Source organism: Sciurus vulgaris (genome assembly GCF_902686455.1).
Source record: "Sciurus vulgaris genome assembly, chromosome: 3".
In the NCBI taxonomy this organism is placed as follows: Eukaryota; Metazoa; Chordata; class Mammalia; order Rodentia; family Sciuridae; genus Sciurus; species Sciurus vulgaris.
The window spans coordinates 131,903,792-131,923,469 of NC_136463.1; the positions used below are offsets into that span (position 1 = coordinate 131,903,792).

Consider the following 19,678-nt stretch of genomic DNA (forward strand, 5'->3'; position numbering starts at 1 on the left):
TAAGGATGATAAGAATGCACAAGTAGCTACTTTATGGACCTTTGTGCTCTTGGTCTGGTAAAAGGAGAAAAATGTGTTAATAATTTAATATAATTCTAAATGTTTAATTGCGGTATCAAATTAAAAACACTGAGCTCAGCATGGAGTTTTGTGTACTTGGTTAACTGTGTAATAGTTTGCCATTCTGTGATGTACATATGCTAATTTTGTCTTCATAGAACTTGCTTAATATTTTTCTTGCCTTCATAAAAGTCATTTAATTTTTTTTTTATCTTTTGTGGTGCTTGGGATTAAACCACCGAACTATACTTTTTTTTTTTGAGACAGGGTCTCCCTAAATTGCCTAGGCTGGCCTTGAACTTGTGATACTCCTCCCTCAGCCTCCTAAGTAGCTGGGATTACAAGTCTGTCATACATCTGGCTTCTATTGCCATTTTGAAAGTTAAGGCAAACAGATGTCTGTTTCTTCTTTGAAAATGTTTAAGACATTTAGCATGTTTAGTTCTGAAAGGTCTCTATTTTTTGCTCATTGCTCAGTCTGGCCTTGAACTCATATGGGCTCAAGATGATCCTCTTGCTTTAGCCTCCCTGAGTAGCTGGGATTATGGGCACATGACACCATGCCTGGCTTGAAAGATCTTTTCCATCTACTGTTTAAGACATCTGAATTTTTCATACACAAACTAAATCATTGTTATTCACCTTTATTAAAATAATTCCCAAAATAATAAATTAAATTCTGGAACTCAAAATATAATCATGGCACCCAGTGCTAGGTGTAAGTATAATGAAGGCATAAAGCAATCATGTAGATTTGAAATACTTAACTAAGTTTAGAATGACTACCAACTTATTTTTAAATTATTTAATGTTAAACAGTTTTAGGGTACATTTTCTAAACTTAAAAAAATCATCTATACTTAAAAAAATAAACTTAAAAGTACACAAACACTAATGAATCAGAAAAAGTAGAATTATAAAGTTTGGATCATAAGAAAATTTCCATATATATATTTTACTGTATTTTGGTTTGGGTAGAGTATATTATTTAAATGAAGTATGAGTATACTGATCATAAAGGATCTAGTGATTTTAAAATTATAGATATAGAGAATGGTGGCAGTTTTTAAACCAAAATATAATAATAGAATTATTTACTTAGTTTAGGTTGACAGAGCAAGTTTTTCTGAGGGAAGTAAAATGATGAAGGAGTTATAGTTAAGCAAATGAAAAGGTGTTAGAAAATTGAGTACAGAAGCAAAAAAATACTAGGAGGAAAGAAGATAGTAAAGATAGTAAAGATGGTAAACAAATACAAGTATTTATTAATGTGGTGGTTTCTGTATTACCCCTAGACTTTTAAAAAAGAATTTCTGGCTTTGTATTTGAATGAGTTAAAAGATAAGCAATGGTTTAGAAAGAGCAAGTTTCAGAAAACAGAAAACCTTTGTATCATACTCACTTATTTTGAGCAGAGCTATTTACTGCCTGACCATACTTCCACATATATGTATGTTATGTACTATGCAAAATTTTATATGCTTTAAAAAATATGTGCCTTTTCTTTGGCACAGTGATCTTTTCTAGCATCTTTTATGTATTACTTGCAACAAGGTAGATGGTTTCATCACAGTGACCAAAAGACCTGGTTTCAGAGTCTCAGTCCATACATGGCCAGCTCCATTTCTCTGGGCCTGAGATAAGGCAGAATATTATGGCAGAAGAGGAAAGCAGCTTAGGACATGGCCACCAGGAAACTGAGCTCTGCTTACCAGTGACAAAACCTGAAAGGCATACCCTCTGTGACCCATCTCCCCCAACCACAATCTATCTGTCCACCCTTCCCATCCACTTAATCTATCAGTGTTTTAATCCACTCATGAGGTCATAGCTCTCATAATCTCATCATTTCACCTCTGAAAATTCTCAATTTGTTTCAAACATGAGCTTTTGGGGGACACCTCATATCTAAAACGTAACAGTAGACCACATCATGATTTGACACAAAATTGACCTAGCTCTGTATATCCTCATTTGGAATAAAAATGGAAGTTTTATAGTTACCAAAATTTGACAGCATTGCCAGTTCATATTCATCATTCACCATTAATGATAGGAATGTTGTGAAATGAAATGACATGAGCAAAGTTCTAGAGAAAGGGTACTGGTAACTAAGAAACTCCATGGCATCAATTGAAAACTATGAAGACAATAAGGGGTGGTAGATATAAAAGTCTATGAGAAGGAGGAGAATAGCATATTTACAATAACGTCTGAGAAGTATGATCTTTATGCCTGTCATAAGACGCAAAAAGTCTTTATTCTGGTCAAATATCTCTGAGCATTCCCACCTGGAATAAATATGCAGGGACAGAAGCTTACACCAAAAAAGTAGAGTCTGTGTAGCAGTTTTTTGTGGCACAGATATATAGGACTAAAATCTTTCTTCATGCATGCCAAGGGAAGATACTTTAATCCTGATTTTTAATTTTTTTATTTTTTTAAATTTATTTTTATTGTAAAAAAAATGAGATACATGTTGTTTCAGTTTGTACATGGAGTAACAACATACCATTTGCATATTCATATATTTACATAGAGTAATGATGTTTGATTCATTCCGTTATTTTTTTCCTTCCCCCCACCCCTCCCACCTCTATTTTCCCTCTGTACAGTCCCTCCTTCCTCCATTCTTGTCCCCCTCCCGCCCCCCATTAAGTGTCATCATCCGCTTATCAGTGAGATCATTCCTCTTTTGGATTTTTGAGATCAGCTTATCTCACTTAACATGATATTCTCCAGTTTCACCCATTTGCCTGCAAATGCCATAATTTTATTATTCTTTATAGCTGAGTGATATTCCATTCTATATTTATATACCACAGTTTCGTTATCCATTCATCAATTGAAGGGCATCTAGGTTGGTTCCATAGTCTGGCTATTGTGAATTGAGCCGCTATGAACATTGATATGGCTGTATCTCTGTAGTGTGCTGATTTTAAGTCCTTTGGGTATAGGCCGAGGAGTGGGATAGCTGGGTCAAATGGTAGGTCCATTCCAAGTTTTCTAAGGAATCTCCACACTGCTTTCCAGAGTGGCTGCACTAATTTGCAGTCCCACCAGCAATGTATGAGTGTACCTTTTTCCCCACATCCTCGCCAACACCTATTGTTGGTTGTGTTCTTGATAATCGCCATTCTAATTGGGGTGAGATGGAATCTTAGTGTAGTTTTGATTTGCATTTCTCTTATTACTAAAGATGTTGAACATTTTCTCATATATCTGTTGATTGCTTGTACATCTTCTTCTGTGAAGTGTCTATTCATTTCCTTAGCCCATTTGTTGATTGGGTTATTTGTATTCTTGGTGTAGAGTTTTTTGAGTTCTTTATATATTCTGGAAATTAGTGCTCTATCTGAAGTATGAGAGGCAAAGATATTCTCCCACTCTGTAGGCTCTCTCTTTGCATTGCTGATAGTTTCCTTTGCTGAGAGAAAGCTATTTAGTTTGAATCTATCCCAGTTATTGATTCTTGCTTTTATTTGTTGTGCTATGGGAATCCTGTTAAGGAAGTCTGATCCTAAGCCAACAAGTTGAAGATTTGGACCTACTTTTTCTTCTATAAGATGCAGGATCTCTGGTCTGATTTCAAGGTCCTTGATCCATTGTGAGTTGAGTTTTGTGCAGGGTGAGAGGTAGGGGTTTAGTTTCATTCTGTTGCATATGGATTTCCAGTTTTCCCAGCACCATTTGTTGAAGAGGCTATCTTTTCTCCATTGCATATTTTTGGCACCTTTGTCTAGTATGAGAAAATTGTATTTATTTGGGTTTGTGTTCGTGTCCTCTGTTCTGTACCATTGATCTACCTGTCTATTTTGGTGCCAATACCATGCTGTTTTTGTTACTATTGCTTTGTAGTATAGTTGAAGTTCTGGTATTGCGATACCCCCTGTTTCGTTCTTCCTGCTAAGGATTGCTTTAGCTATTCTGGGTTTCTTATTCTTCCAGATGAATTTCATGATTGCTTGCTCTATTTCTGTGAGGTACGTCATTGGGATTTTAATTGGAATTGCATTGAATCTGTATAGCACTTTTGGTAGTATAGCCATTTTGACAATATTAATTCTGCCTATCCAAGAACATGGGAGATCTTTCCATCTTCTAAGGACTTCCTTAATTTCTTTCTTCAGTGTTTTGTGGTTTTCATTGTAGAGATCTTTTACCTCTTTGGTTAGATTGATACCCAAGTATTTTATTTTTTTCGATGCTATTGCAAATGGAGTTGTTTTCCTCATTTCCCTTTCAGCTGTTTCGTCGCTTGCATATAAAAATGCTTTAGATTTATGCGTGTTGATTTTATAGCCTGCTGTTTTGCTGAATTCGTTGATGAGGTCTAGAAATTTTCTGGAGGAGGTTTGTGGATCCTCTAAATATAGAATCATGTCATCCGCAAATAGTGACAGCTTAAGTTCCTCTTTTCCTATTCATATCCCTTTAATTTCTTTAGTCTGCCTAATTGCTCTGGCTAGAGTTTCGAGGACAATGTTGAATAGAAGTGGTGAAAGAGGACATCCCTGTCTTGTTCCCATTTTTAAAGGGAATGGTTTCAGTTTTTCTTCATTAAGAATGATGTTGGCCATGGGCTTAGCATAAATAGGCTTTACAATGTTCAGGTATGTTCCTACTATCCCTATTTTTTCTAGTGTTTTCAGCATGAAGGGGTGTTGTATATTGTCAAATGCTTTTTCTGTGTCAATTGAAATAACCATATGATTCTTATCCTTAAGTCTATTGACATAATGGATTACGTTTATTGATTTACGGATGTCAAACCATCCTTGCATTCCAGGAATGAGCCCCACTTGATCGTGGCGCACAATTTTCTTAATATGTTTTTGGATACGGTTTGCCAATATTTTGTTAAGGATCTTAGCATCTATATTCATCAAGGATATTGGTGTAAAATTTTCTTTCCTTGATGTGTCTTTTCCTGGTTTGGGTATGAGGGTGATATTAGCTTCATAGAATGAGTTTGGTAGGGTACCCTCCTTTTCTATTTCCTGGAATACTTTGAGAAGTATTGGAATGAGTTCTTCTTTGAAGGTCTTGTAGAACTCGGCTGAGAATCCGTCTGGTCCTGGGCTTTTCTTGGATGGTAGTTTTTAATGGCTTCTTGTATTTCATTGCTTGATATTGATCTGTTTAAATTGTGTATGTCCTCCTGGTTCAGTTTGGGAGGAGCATATGTCTCTAGAAATCTATCAATGTCTTCAATAGTTTCTATTTTGTTGGAATACAGATTTTCAAAGTAGCTTCTCATTATGTTCTGTATCTCAGTGGTGTCTGTTGTGATATTTCCTTTTGCATCATGTATTTTAGTAATTTAAGTCTTCTCTCTCCTTCTCTTTGTTAGTGTGGCTAAGGATTTATCTATTTTGTTTACTTTCTCAAAGAACCAACTTTTTGTTATGTCAATTTTTTGAATAGTTTCTTTTGTTTCAATTTCATTGATTTCAGCTCTGATTTTAATTATTTCCTGTCTTCTTTTGCTGTTATTCTGTTCTTCTTTTTTTTTTTTTTTTTTTTTTTTTTTTTTTTTGCTTTCTTTTCAGGTTTTACTTTCATAACTTAAAAATAGTTATTTTATGAGCACATACATCAGTATTCATAAACACATGGGCTATCTTGGAAAAATCATAAGAAACTGGTAACATGAGAACTCTGAGAAACTGGGTCACAAGATGGTATCCCTTTCTGTTATCTTTTTAATTCAACACCCTGTTTATTATCAACTTAAAAACAAATACAATTTTTGAAAAACAAAACAATGATGAGCAACATAAAGGCCATTTCTGTTTCCCTATTAATCTTTACAAACCAGTCGTGTGCACGGGAGGGGTCAAGAGCTCTGAGCGCTCAGTCCTTCCTCCAGCCTCAGCAAGACTTGTCACGATTCCTGTGGTACCAACTGGAAGACAAGGTCATGTCAGGGGACCTGACACTGATTAGCGATCTGCGGAGGCCCCTGGGATGCTGTCCTGGCTGCCCAACTGATTCCCATATGACCCATCTTTAGGGCTGTGGCTCACTGGGACAGGGAGGCAGACAGCGCCTCCTTGTGCCCCTCCGTGCTCCTCCTCCTGCAGGCTTCGCATGCGTCGTGGAGCGAGACGCCAGTGCTGCTGTCAGTCCTCCTGACACGATCTGCCGTGAACACTGCCGAGCTTCCTGGTCTGCACACGTCATAAATAGGTGGGTGCTGGGACGTCTGCAGCGTCTCGTGAGTTCACGTTAGTGGGACTTCAAACCCGCCCTGGTGGGCCTCAATGACAATGAACTGAAGGACCAAAGCACTTGTCTTTGCGCAGTGCGATCAGCTGGACAGTGAGGAGCTGCTGCTAGATGTGAGGAAAACAAGAATCCACGTGGCCTTCTGAAAGCAAGTGACGGGGCTCCGCTGCACTGTGCTGTGGGCACACAGCTAGCAGCCCAGCCTCTTGCCACCTGTGGGTCACGGACTGTTCACAGCAAGTAAGCGGCGACACAAGTCACACCAGCACTTGCGAATATTATAATTAGAAAAAGTGCATCAAAAAAACAGATCAGCAGAATTATACTTGAGAGGTCAAACAAGTATCAGCTCAGATTGATTTAATCAGACTCCCTACTTTGTTTTTTTTGACTTTGTTCCATTCTACTGAGCATAAATATTAAATGCTTATAAAACATACTTAATTTGAAATACTTTAAATACAAAACAATTTAATCACAAAACAATGCATTATGGTCTCATCAATATACTTATAAAACACTGTAATGAAAAACTAACAGCTCCAAATAAGTAGATAATACACACTATACAAATGTTCATCCAACAAATGACATTTAGACACACAAAAAGAACAAGAAATGTCAATTAGTGTTATCCTTTCAGTTGTACTACATGAGACAAGAAACAAATGTTCAAGGTCTAGTAGTGATAATAAAATTAAGCCACTTTCTGAACTGGATTAAGTTGTTAGAAAATTGTGACTTTCCAGTTAGCAACAGGACAGTGTGTCAGGAGAGCAAGTCAGTGTTTCAAACCTGGTCTTAGGTGGTTGATGCACGTCTCCAACTGGAGAACACTGAGATTCTTACGGGAATCTAAACAAAGCCCAAGAACATACTCAACAAAAAACTACCATATCTACTTTGGGTTGCTGGTGGGGTTTTTGTTTTGTTTTGGGGGTGTTTTTGTTTTGTTTTGTTTTTTGTTTTTTCTTTTTAAGTGGCAATCAGACTTTTAACCTAATAAGAAAATCATTTTCAGAAGTCATATAGCTGGGCCAGGTATGGTGGGGCACACCTATAATCCCAGCAACTTGGGAGGTGGAGGCAGAAGGATGGCAAGTTTGAGGTCAGCCTGGGCAACTTAGCAAGATCCTGTCTCAAAATTAAAAACACAAAGGGCTGGAGCTGCAGCTCAGTGGTAGAGAGCCCTGGGTTTAATCCCCAGGACACGAAAGGTCCCATAGCAGTATTCATCCTCCTTTTCAGCTGAAGGGGTGAAGTACAATTGCCACAACTTTGTTACAGACTAAAATCCAACAGGTAATTCCAACACCACTTGCAGTATGTAGAAAGCGACACTTATGACCCACTTTATCTTGGCCAGCTGAGCTGTCCGTGCTTTCACATGAGTCTTAAGCTTGTCCGTCATTTTGTTGATCTTCCTTTCCAGCCTGGCGTATCTGGCAAACTCGTCCATCATGTTGACTGTGGAGAGCTCCTGCTTCATGTCCTGGATCTCAGCCCTCATCTGCGACTCCTGCTCTGCATCCTTCTGCAGCACTCTGGACATGAAGGAGGACAAGGACGGAAGGAGGATCCGAAGGACATTGCACCCAAACACGAAGCAGAGCACCAGCAGCCACGCCCAGCGCTCATCCCGGACGCTCCCGCGGCACCAGCAGAGCTACGGAAGCTCCATGGGGACCACCCTATTCTTCTTTTTCTAGGGCTTTGAGCTGTAATGTTAGGTCATTTAATTGTTGACTTTTCATTCTTTTCTGGAATGCGCTCCATGCAATGAATTTTCCTCTTAGTACCGCTTTCATAGTGTCCCAGAGATTTTGATATGTTGTATCATCATTCTCATTGACCTCTAAGAATTTTTTAATCTCCTCCCTGATGTTTTTTGTTATCCATGTTTCATTCAATAGCATATTATTTAGTCTCCAGGTGTTGGAGTAATTTCTTTTTTTTACTTTGTCATTGATTTCTACTCTCAGTCCATTATGATCTGATAGAACACAAGGCAGTATTCTCTATTTTTTTGCATTTCCTAAGGGCTGCTTTGTGGCATAACATATGGTCTATTTTTGAGCATATTGTTGGGTCTTTCTTTTTAATCCATTCTGCCAGTCTATGTCTTTTGATTGATGAGTTTAGGCCATTAATGTATTAACATATTTATACATACTGTTCAGGTTAGAGTTGGGAAGAGCTTGCAGATTTTGACATGTGTGCTCTTATACCCTGGAGGGGGAAATATTGCCCACTGGGGTACAGGTCCATTTCATTGTGCTGCAATTTGTGTTCACAGAATAAAACAACAGGAAACACAATCATACCTTTTCTGAGAGTTAAATTTGCAAAACGTCATCACATTTATTAAACAAAATTACATGTATTGAGGGTTAAAACATCTCACAGGGGAAACACAGAAACACAATCTGGAGAAAAATGACTTTGTGTTATGTATTAAGTACAGTAAGTAGCAAAACAATGTAGAAATGAAAATATGCTATAGTTCATCATGTTGGTATACATTGTATTCCTTGGGAGAAATGAAGCCATCACCATCATGATCATTCTTCTTAAAAATATCTTCTAAAACTGCATTCTGATATGACTTGTCACGTGGCTTCTCATCTTTTTCAAATTCCTTTTTCAAGTAATGATTTATCTAAAGACCCAAAGTAACATTTCGTTAATAAAAATATATAACAAATTTCTAGTAACTTTGAGGACTTTATAACAATAATGAAACTCATCTCCAAACCTACTTATATTAAAAGTTGCATTTTAAAAGCTATTTGGGATTTTAATTTTATACCATTGGAAACAATTTTTGAAGAGTATTCATTTCCCCTGAGATTACAGATGATTAGTAGTGACACAATGAATTTTGTTGAAACAAAGTGCTTTCCAGTAATCTACATATTTGCACTAATTATTCTTAAGGACTTCCATTAGTGAATAAAATCCATATTAGCGGTTGTATAATCTCTAAAACTAATATGTTGTATATGCAATAAAACTCAACTATGGATTTTAAGATAAAATTTAATTCTTGATTTTTTCCATGCTTCTATAGCTTACTCCCCAAACCTACATAACCATGACCATTTAATAATAATGTCAAATAAATAACTGGCACTCTGAAGTATTATTCCCTGATTCTCCAGGTAACATGAAATTTCTGTATGTGAACACACAATAAAGTGCTGTTCAAGATGGTAGCCGCTAGCCACATGTGACACTGAGTATTTGAAATGTGGCTACCTCAAACAGATAAGTTACTGTAAATACACACTACAGATTTTGAAGATGGTAACAAACAGTATATCTCATCAATAATTTTTATATAGATTTCATGTTGAAATGGTACTATTTTAGATATGTGGAGTTAAATAAATCACTAAAATTTCACCTATGTGGTCCTTTCCCTTCCCTTTCCCTTCCCCCTTCCCTTCTTCCTTTCCTTTCCTTTCCCCTTCCCTTTCCTGAGACAGAGTCTCAGCATTGCCCAGACTGGTCTCAAACTAATGGGCTCAAATGATCCTTTTGCCTTAGCCTCCCAAGTAGCTGAGATTACAGGTATGTACCACTACACCTGACTTTGTTTTTTTTTACATGTGGTTACTAAAAAATTTTAAATTGTATGTGTAGTTCAATGATATTTTCATTGGAAAGTGTTAATCTATATAACCACTAAAGAAAACAAAGCATAAAAATCTGGAGATAATGTTCTGTAAACCTGGAGCATTTTAGAGGCAAGAGAACTTTTGAGATCTAGAGTTGAACCCTGAAAGGATTTTAGCAATACATATCCCAAGCTCAACCCATTGCAAATAGACTTTAGAATGATCAATGGACCTTACTGTAAGATATATTAACTATTCTCAAATGTGACTTTGGTCCTATATGAAGGGCGATACTTTTATCCCCCAATGAATACTTAGCAATCCTATGTAGGTATAAAGAATCTGAAATAGCCTTAAATAATATGCAGTTTCAGATAAATTGATCTTTTTATAACCAGTATAGCTGATTCTCAAAATCTATTCCTTTTCTGATACTCTGTAGTACAGGGGTTCAAAAGGCAGACTGGGGTTGTATCTCAGTATTAGAGCACTTGCCTAGCACATATGAGACACTGGGTTTGATCTTCAGCACCATATAAAAATATATAAATAATGGTATTGTATCCATCTACAACTGAAAATTTAAAAAGGCAGTGGATAAGAATGTGACCTTAACTTTGCTAGTACTGAACTCCACACTACTTCCACTTTGTAATTTAATAAAGTACTATTATCCTGCCCCCTCTAACTTTATACCAGAGAAGTAATTTACTAATTCTTTCTGATGATTAAGGAAGAAGTTTCTAGTAGTTCATCTTTCAAATCCAGGTTTTGCCATGTACTAGCTTGGTTGGTCTTAAACCAATAATTCAACCCTTTCTGAATTTTAGGTATGTTATCTGTAAAAGAAGGGCAATATCTATATTATAGGATTGGAGTAATGTTTATGGGTGTCAATAAAAGATAGTTATTGTCATTTAAGAGTGTGAAAATCACTCATCTATATGGTGATAATGCAGTTGATAGCCAAGAGAAATATATGGAAATTATTTTGTAGCTAAGTAGGGTCACTATTTTGGATTTTCTCTTTTATTTCCCAGAAAAGAACTGAAGATTCTCTAATGCCCAGGAGTATTCCTATTGCTGAATACACCTCTGGGTGTGCCTGTGATAACAAATGGACTCTACCTGGGCTGAGCTCTTGGGTGCTGTGTGGATCCATCTGTAGCTGCTATTCACTCTAAAGAGGGTGACAGACTCAACAGAGATATACATGCTGGAAACAGTTCCCCTCTAGCTGCCCTTCTTCTTCAGCACTGGGGATATTCTCTTCTCCCTCTCCCACTTCCATTGTTGGCTACCCTGGTATAGGTAGGTATATCAGGGGAAAGTCCTTACTAAGTTCCTAGAGGAGGAAGTGAAAAGTGGGAAGAGGATTGGAGCGGGAGAGAAAAAAGAAACAGAGAAAAAGGATTTAGTCCTATCACTTGAAACCTGTGGCCCAGCAGCCCTTTACTCCTTAAGAGGGTGGGAGTTAAACATTCTGAATGACCTTCAAACAAGCAAAGAGGGGAGACATCTGAGTTTTTAATTTTAATAGTACATACCGTGAGCCTAGGTAAAGCACTATACTTCAATAAAACAAGCATTTAGTCTGAAATACTCATGACAGAAATTCCCTGAAAGAGACAGGGAGTGCCCAAGATTAAGAGCACAGTAGCAGAACCACATTGCCCAGGTTGCAATCCTGGTTTTGCTACTTAGAGCTGTGTGAATTTTTTTACTGGTTACTTAACCTATCTGGGCATCAACATTTTCCCATGTATAAGGGAGAAATGATGATAACATTCTCTACCTCATAATCGTCACAATGATTTGATAAGCTCATATGCTTGTGTGTTTATAGTACCATCTGGTACTAAGACAGTGTGAAAAATATTATTTGTTCCTATTACGAGATGTAATTAATCCTTCAATTCATATATAAGATCAAGCCAAACTTTGCCTCCTGTTTGGGAACTTCCTGGTCAACCCAAATCAAATTCTTGCTAGTTCTTTTCATAAGCTTGTGAAATTCTCATGATCCTCTGAGGTGGGAATTATTTACCCTGTTACAAATTCTTAGGATGCTGTCTGAAAAAGAGATCCACTCCTAGAGCCCAGAAACTGGAAGAATCTTGTACAAATGAATAGTTTGAGATTTTAGTGACTGTTTTACAGGGAGAAAGTTAATTGAATAGACTGACTCTTCGGTTTTATATTGGAAAAGCATATTTTCTTCAGAGTATAGTTTTTGTAGTAACCAGCTCTACTAAAGTGTTAAAATCCATGCGAGATAGGACTAAAAAATAATAGTTGCAACAAATGTATTTAATTTATAATAAAAAAATTAGACTATACACTTGAAATTCGTTTTAATCACCTCTGTTTTAGAGAGTTGCCGGTCATTGTCTGTGTCTATTTGTTTAAATGTTTCAATGCTCCGTGGTCCTTTGGTCACAGCATAAAGTTCAATCTCAAAAATCAATGTTGCATCAGGTGGAATCTTGCCATCTGCTAAGGGTATAAATTTTAACAGTGACTTATACAATATACAATGTTTCCAATATTTATTCATAAAGTCATAATAGTATTATGATTACATTATTTAACATTTATAAGAACTGATTTCTAAATACCTTTGAATTTTTTTCTTAAAATGTTTTTGTCTTTTAATTTTTTTTTTTTTTTTTTTTGGTGTGGTTCTTTTTCTTTCTTTGTTTTTTGTTTTTCCCCCGCATTGTGCTGGTGATCCAACCCAAGGCTTCACACACTAGGAAAGCACTCTACCACTGAGTTACATCTCTAGCTCTTTATAAATTTTTTTCCATTTGTTTTTAAACCAAGTCAGTTCAAAGGAGTTATAAAACCACTATTGATTAAATTAAAATAAAAAATTTTTATGATTGTTTCAGAGAAGAAATTTATGAGTTGAAAAATTTCCAAGTATAGATGAATAATCTCTTAGAAAATGGTCTCAAGCGGCAATTTGGAAGCATAAATATCAATATGTTTTTCAAATTCTTCATAGACATTAAAAAATAACTGTGATAACAGAAAAGTCTAGAAATAATTTTACAAAGAAATTTCTTATAGTAAAAAAAATTTAAGTATATATTTGAGTAGTTCTTACTAATAGTTAACCTGTTAGCTGAAGTCACAGATGATTTTAGTAAGCTATGATCTATTTCAGATAAGCATTTCACAAAAATGACTTGCCAAAATGACTTGCTAGGAGGCAGTGGGTAGCTTGTGTCACTGGTATATTTATTCCCATGGTCTCACACAGTGCCTGATCTACTATAGGTGTTCAGATTTCTGCTGAATATATGACCCATGTTTACTTTGAAAGTGACTAAGTTTCTTCTTTGAAAGGAACAACATTTTTTTAAATGAAAAAAACATAATTCTTGCTAATATATATATATATATATATATAAAATCCAAGTAGAAAAGAGTTTGCAACTTATAGCCAAAAGGAGCAGTACATCAGTAGTTTCCAAAACCAGGACAAAGAAAAATCTACCCATGCATTACACTGAATAATGTGGAAGTCCTAATTAGTCCGTTAGTGTACCATACATTACCTGACTTTAAAGAGCTGGAGCTTGATTCAATGTTCTTTTTATAAAACCCATTTTCATTCTGTCTAGTTACAATCACTTTAAGACACAACAATAATTTTGGATATAATTAAAGAAAACCCAAAACACAAATTCCATTTTTGGGTGCTTGGGATGGAACCCAGGGTCTCACACATGCTAGCTATGCAAGTGCTCTACCACTGAGCTATATCCCCAGCCCAAAATCAAATTTCTGAAAGAAAAAAGATCAGTGATACAAATGAAGTTGCTTCATAATTCTACTGCAAACATATAAAATGTTGCAAATTAGTTCCTTTTTTTTTTGCAAAAAAACTTAAAGTATGATAAAGAGAAAAATATGCACTTGCTATAGCATTGCTATTTAGAGAAGCAGACCAAAGAAGTGAGAGTTAACATAAAGAATCTATACATACCACATATATCGTTAGTTAAAGCACTAAGAAGTCACATGCATTTCAAGACATGCAGGGGTGGTCTGTGACATGAGGCAAGGACATTTCACAGGGGAAAGACTTCTTCAAGTATTACCTAAAATAAAGTTATAGCTAATGTTAGGTCTTAATAACAATTTACTTTTAAAAAGCTTATTTAATCAAGAAGGTTATTTTTTTAAAACCCATTCTTATTCTACCTAGTTGTAATCACTGTAAGACAGAAAAAGAATTTCTTCTGATAATTAAAGACAAACTTAAAACACAAATTCCTTTTTACTTAAGATCTATACTGCAACTTTTCAAATAATCCAAGCTATTATAATTCAGGTAAGACTAGCAGTTAACTATGTTCCAGTGAACATGATTTTTTTGGCCTCAGCTTCCTTACGCGTAAAATGAAGGTGCTGGTGGTATTACTAGTGAACCTCACCATTTTTCTGTTTATTGGAGACACCTCAAACTGAATATGAACTAATTTTTTGAAGTCAAACTTCTATATCCTGCAGAAAGGGTGTTAATAGCTTAGGCAACCTGGGTAGTCATTCACATCTAAGCATCGGTTAGTTTATGAAAAATAAATGGTCATTTGCCCAAGAATGATGGATTCAGGACTGGCACCTGTAGATGAGGGATGTAGGTGCACGAGGCAGATAGAAGAGCGGAGCTGTGGGGGGTAAGAAGAGTGGGCAGGCATCTCATAAGAAAACACAAGAAAGAAAGGGAAACTCTGAAAATGAGATAAAAACCTGAAAAGTAAACTGCCTATATCATTTGGTCTAGAAAATGGCCTCAACTTCATGACAACAGTTTTAGGACAGTATTAGATTTACCTTATCTTCAATTTTCTTTCTCTCCCAGGTTATACAAAAAAAAAAAAAAAAAAACTAATATATACAAATTATGGCACCATGGGAGTTGTTTTTTTTTTTTTAAATCCTCCCCCCACCCCCTTTTTGCAGAGCTGGGGATAGAACCCAGGACCCTGAGCATGCTATTAAGTGCTCTACCACTAAGGTACTGAATCCCCAGTCCTGGGAGCTTTTTTGTTTGTTTGTTTTTGGTACCAGGGATTGAAGCCAGAGGCACTTAACCACTGAACCACATTCCTAGTCCTTTTTATCTTTTCTTTTGAGACAGGGTCTAAGTTGCTGAAGCTGGCTTTGAACTGTGACCTTCCTGCCTCAGCCTCCGGAGTCATAGGGATTATAGGTGTGCACCACTAAGCCTGACCCCAGGAGCTATTTTGATGAGATCCAAATGACTGGCAAAAAGCATTGAATATGAAGCCATCATTTCCTAGAACCATTTCCTTAGATCTGACTGGGTTGTGGCACTGATTTCCCTCAGTCTAATTTGGGGCAATGGCCCTTGCTCTGGTTAAAAAGAAAAGGTATGGGAATCACTACTTTTTTTTTTTTTTCTGAGAAGAAATCTCACCCTTGACTCTCAATCCTCTTCCCCCAACACTTTAGGTCATCAGATAACTGTATGTCTATCCAGATATAGTTGTGAAGATACACACATAGGTGAAGTTCCCATGGTACAATGTAAGCTCTTTAAGGATAGCATGTAGTGTCTACTTTATGCCCAGTGCTCAAGAGAGCCTGGGATGATCAGTAAATATTGTTGCAGGAATTAATGTATCCCACTTTATTTTTAATATATTAACCCATTTGGCTCTATGACCTTTTTTTTTTTTTTTTTTTTTTACTGGCAATAGATTAATTCACTGTATAGATCTACCATAATTTATTTAATAAATAAATAATCTCTTGAACTAATTACCTAGTGATGGATACTCAGGTAGTTTCCAGTCTTTTGCTACCAAATGGAGTCTGCAATGAATATTCCTTTACATATACCTTAGTGCACATTCCCAGCAACAGAATCAATGGGTCAGAAGATAATGTAGATTTTTCCTTTTGATAGACATTGTTAAGTTGAATGGTTTGCATTCTCAGCAATAATGCAAGAGATGGCTAGTTCTTGCCAACTTTATTAATGTGATGGGTAAAAAATGGTGACTTATTTTTATTTTAATTTTCCTTACTTTACAAATGAAATTAAGTATTCTGACAGGTTAAAAGGTTATTTGCAGGGTTGGGGTTGTAGCTCAGTGGTAGAGTGTTTACCTAGCATGTGTGAGGTACTAGGTTTAAACCTTGGCACTACATAAAAATAAATAAATTAAAAAAAGGTATTGTGTCTATCCACAACTAAAAAATATTTTTAAAAAAATTAAATAAAGTTATTGTGTCCATCTATAACTAAAAATATATATATTTTAAAAAGGCTATGTGCATTTTTTCAATAGTGAGTCACTTGTTTATAAACTTGGTCCATTTAGATACGGGTCATTCATATGTGCAGCAAACATTTTTCCCATTTATCTACTTTACCTAGGGTTTGTGAATCTTCTTGCTCTAGGATTTTAAAAAATAGGCAAGACATTGAAAGAATAAATTCATTCCCTGTACATTTCAAGGCTTGTCTCATATTGGGATAACAGTAACTGACAGCTTGTTATATCTCAAGTGTTCCTTTTGCAATCTTACTGTGCTGTTCTTTTATTCTAAAATCCTTCTGGTTTTCTGTTTTATTAATTTAACTTTGGTACTGCTTACCAAAGATCTACGTTTTTATAAACATTTATGTAACAATACTATAATGATACTAAAAACAGAAATGTCCAAAGTAGAGTTTATACACAATCATTAGGAGTGTTGCTGCTATACAAAGGAAAGAACTCTGGCCAGAGACCTGTATCCCAACAATGTGTTATTTTCTTTGTAAGTATAAAGGACTGAACTGATCTATACATAGGTAGAGTTTGTTGGAGCCTCTGGTTCTGTGACTATTTCCTCTATTATTTTAATTTTTTTTTTAGTTGTGGGGAAATACTTAACCATTTTAAAGATACTATTTAGTAAACCACAATCATATTGATATGCAAATAATCTCTAAAACTTATTTTGCAAAACTAAAATTCTGTACCTGTTGAACATCTTTCCCTTTCCCTTTCACCCTCCAGCACCTGGAAACCACCTTTCTACTTTCTCTCTCTATGAATTTGACTACTCTTAGATACCTCACGTAAATGGAATCATACAGAGTTTATTTCTTTGTGTCTGGCTTATTTCACTTTGCATAATGCCCTCATGGATTTTGTAGTATCTGTCAGAATTTCCTTCCTTTTTAAGACTGAATAACATTCCATTGTATGCATACACCACATTTTGTTTATCCACTTTTCTGTGAACTATAGGATTGCTTTGACCTTTGGCTATTGTGAATAATGCTTCTGTGAATCATACATGTGATTTATTTTTAAATGTAAATGAAAAGAGAAATAAATATTAAATACCTTACCATAACCTTCCTTTCCATATGCAAATGAAGGAGGTATAATCACTTTTCGCTTCTCTCCAGGGCACATATCCATCATAGCAATGTCTAGGCCCTTTATGACTTGTCCAACACCAAGAACAAACCATTTGGGATGACCTTCATTTTGTGTCCGGCTATAATAAAAACAATATTAGGTAAGCTGATTTCAAGAAAACAAACTTTAAATTATAGCTGGGCATTTAGTTATAATTTAAAATTGGAGTCTCTTTTCCCATATCAGCATTCTTTTTGAATCCCCTAGTGGGATATGTGGCTCAAACTTGCCTAAAATTGGCAGAAAGAAGTATGATTTACTCAAAGCTAATCATTAAGAGTCATCTCATTTTCTTTTTTATTGTCATTGTTACAGAGTTACAGAGACAGTTAACTTTTTAGTGGTCTCCAACCTCTAACTAACTGCCTGGTTTGTACAAATAACTCATTTAACTTATTTGGGTTTGTTCTAAAAAAAAGATGGGTGGGTTTAATCTCAAAAAGTCATTTTTTTAATTGTATATGGACACAATACCTTTATTTATTGATTTATTTTTATGTGGTGCTGAGGATTGAACCAGTGCCTCAGGCAAGCACTCTACTACTGAGCTACAACCCTGGCCCTCAAAAAGTCATTTTAAGGGTAATTTAAAATAGCATATTATTAAATGTCTCTCTCTCTCTCTCTCTCTCATTTTTTTTTTTTTTTTTTTGTACCAGGGATTGAACCCAGGGGCACTCAACCACTGAGCCACATCTCCAGTCCTTTTTAAAATTTTATTTAAAGATAGGTCTTGCTGAGTTGTTTGGGCCTCGCTGAGTTGCTGAGGCTGGCTTTGAACTTCTGATCCTCCTGTCTCAGCACCCCCACCCCCACCCCCGCCCCCACTGCTGGATTACAGGGGTGCGCCACCATTCCTGGCCTAAATTCTAAGTGAGAATTTACTTTCCCCAATCCTGTCTTTATAGAGTAATAGCACAGATGATGAAAGGGCATTTTGACTCAGAATGATACACTATCCATTAAACCAGAGTAAGCAGCTGGTGGGATTAAGAGTAGGAGGGCAGAGGCCCCAGCAGAAAACACCAGGCAAGTCATTGAGGTGGTTGTAGTGAGAAAGTGATTACAGTTTAAGGGACGGAATAAAATCTGTTTAGCTATCATCCTGTGTGATCCTCAGTAAAGAGACTTCAACTCAGGAAAAGCGTGAATACTTCTAGGGGTCCCAAAGAACGTGATGGTAGTCCAAGGTGTTTGGGGGTGCAGTGTATTCTTGTTTTTATCAGAAACTGAGCCAACATTTTCAACAATTAAAAAATGTTCAGTTTACTAGGGAACAACTGCCATCTAATTTGGTTATTTAAAATGACTAAATGGCCTGACACGGTGGTACATGCCTGTAATCAACGGCTGGGGAAGCTGAGGCAGGAGGACCACAAGTTCTAGGCCAGTCTCAGCAATTTGGTGAGGCCCTGCCTCAAAATAAAAGATAAAAAGGCGTAGGGGTGCAGCTCAGTGGTTAAGTGCCTCTGGGTTCAATTCATAGTACCAAAAAAACAAACAACAAAAAATAACAAATAAATGGTTCAACTTACTTTAAAGAGAAACAAACAAACAAACAAAAAATTAGGCTTTTGGTTGGTGGAGGGAGGTAAGATTTGGTTCAACAGTTGGACGTGGGGGCAGTTCGCGGTATCTCTTACCTGCAGTAGAATTTCGAGCCATCTTTGGCCAAGTAGCCGTCATAATGAGCATTTAGCAGATCTCCCTTCTTGCTTGTCTTGGAGCAATTTTCTGGACGATGCAAAACTTCTATTTTCACTTCCTCTGGGTTCACTTCTTTCTTTTGTCCCTGAGCAGTAAAAAAGCCCCACAGGTAAAAGAAAACGATTAATCTGGGTAAGAAACGCATGGTTCCTGGAACAGGCACCACAATACCACAGCGTTCCCCACCGCGTGTCTTTCGCGCTGGGCGGCTCTCCCCGGGGCCGAATTCCGACGCGTGGCAGGCATTGTCAGACGTCATAAAGAGCATGGGCGGGGCTGCTGGAGGCCCCGCCCCTGGCCGCACACTACTTGGGTACTTTTCGCCCCTCCTCGTGAGGTCTGGAGCGTGTCTCGGTGGTACCCGGCTCTCGGGCTAGATGTACTCTGTCGCTAAGGTAGTGCCGCTGCTCCTCTCTAAGTCCGCATATTTTATAGCAGGTTTTCTCCGGGTTCAGTAGTAACTCGCATTTCCTAAAATAAAACTGGTCAAAGACAAGCTGAACAGTCTACGGTGGGATGTTCTAAAATCAGAGAACATTTTTTGGCGCACAAGGCTTACAAGACCCCTAGGGAACTAACGGGAATGAATTGGGACAGGTA

General features: G+C 36.7%; 1 protein-coding gene and 1 pseudogene across 8 annotated transcripts; both read right to left on the reverse strand.

The window, feature by feature from the left end:
• Positions 1-7,211: 7,211 nt before the first annotated feature.
• Positions 7,212-7,921, reverse strand: LOC306656766 (guided entry of tail-anchored proteins factor 1-like; annotated as a pseudogene). Its single transcript has one exon. The product of its transcript is annotated as a guided entry of tail-anchored proteins factor 1-like (transcript).
• A 691-nt stretch (positions 7,922-8,612) lies between these two features.
• On the reverse strand, positions 8,613-19,387 carry FKBP7 (FKBP prolyl isomerase 7). Of its 7 annotated transcripts, none has more exons than XM_079135079.1 (5): positions 19,265-19,387; positions 19,015-19,163; positions 17,299-17,450; positions 12,274-12,407; positions 8,613-8,950 (listed from the first exon to the last, which is right to left on the reverse strand). In XM_079135079.1, the coding sequence occupies exons 1-5, from the start codon at positions 19,322-19,324 to the stop codon at positions 8,789-8,791; spliced, it is 657 nt and encodes a 218-aa protein (XP_078991205.1). In that variant the 5' UTR covers positions 19,325-19,387; the 3' UTR covers positions 8,613-8,788. The 7 variants fall into 7 exon arrangements, 4 of the variants coding, with proteins under 4 accessions (XP_078991205.1, XP_078991204.1, XP_078991203.1 ...); XR_013763012.1 differs by adding an exon at positions 11,040-11,256 and having other exon boundaries at positions 8,814-8,950; positions 19,015-19,352; XM_079135078.1 differs by having other exon boundaries at positions 12,274-12,404; positions 19,015-19,352.
• Between the last annotated feature and the right edge of the window lie 291 nt (positions 19,388-19,678).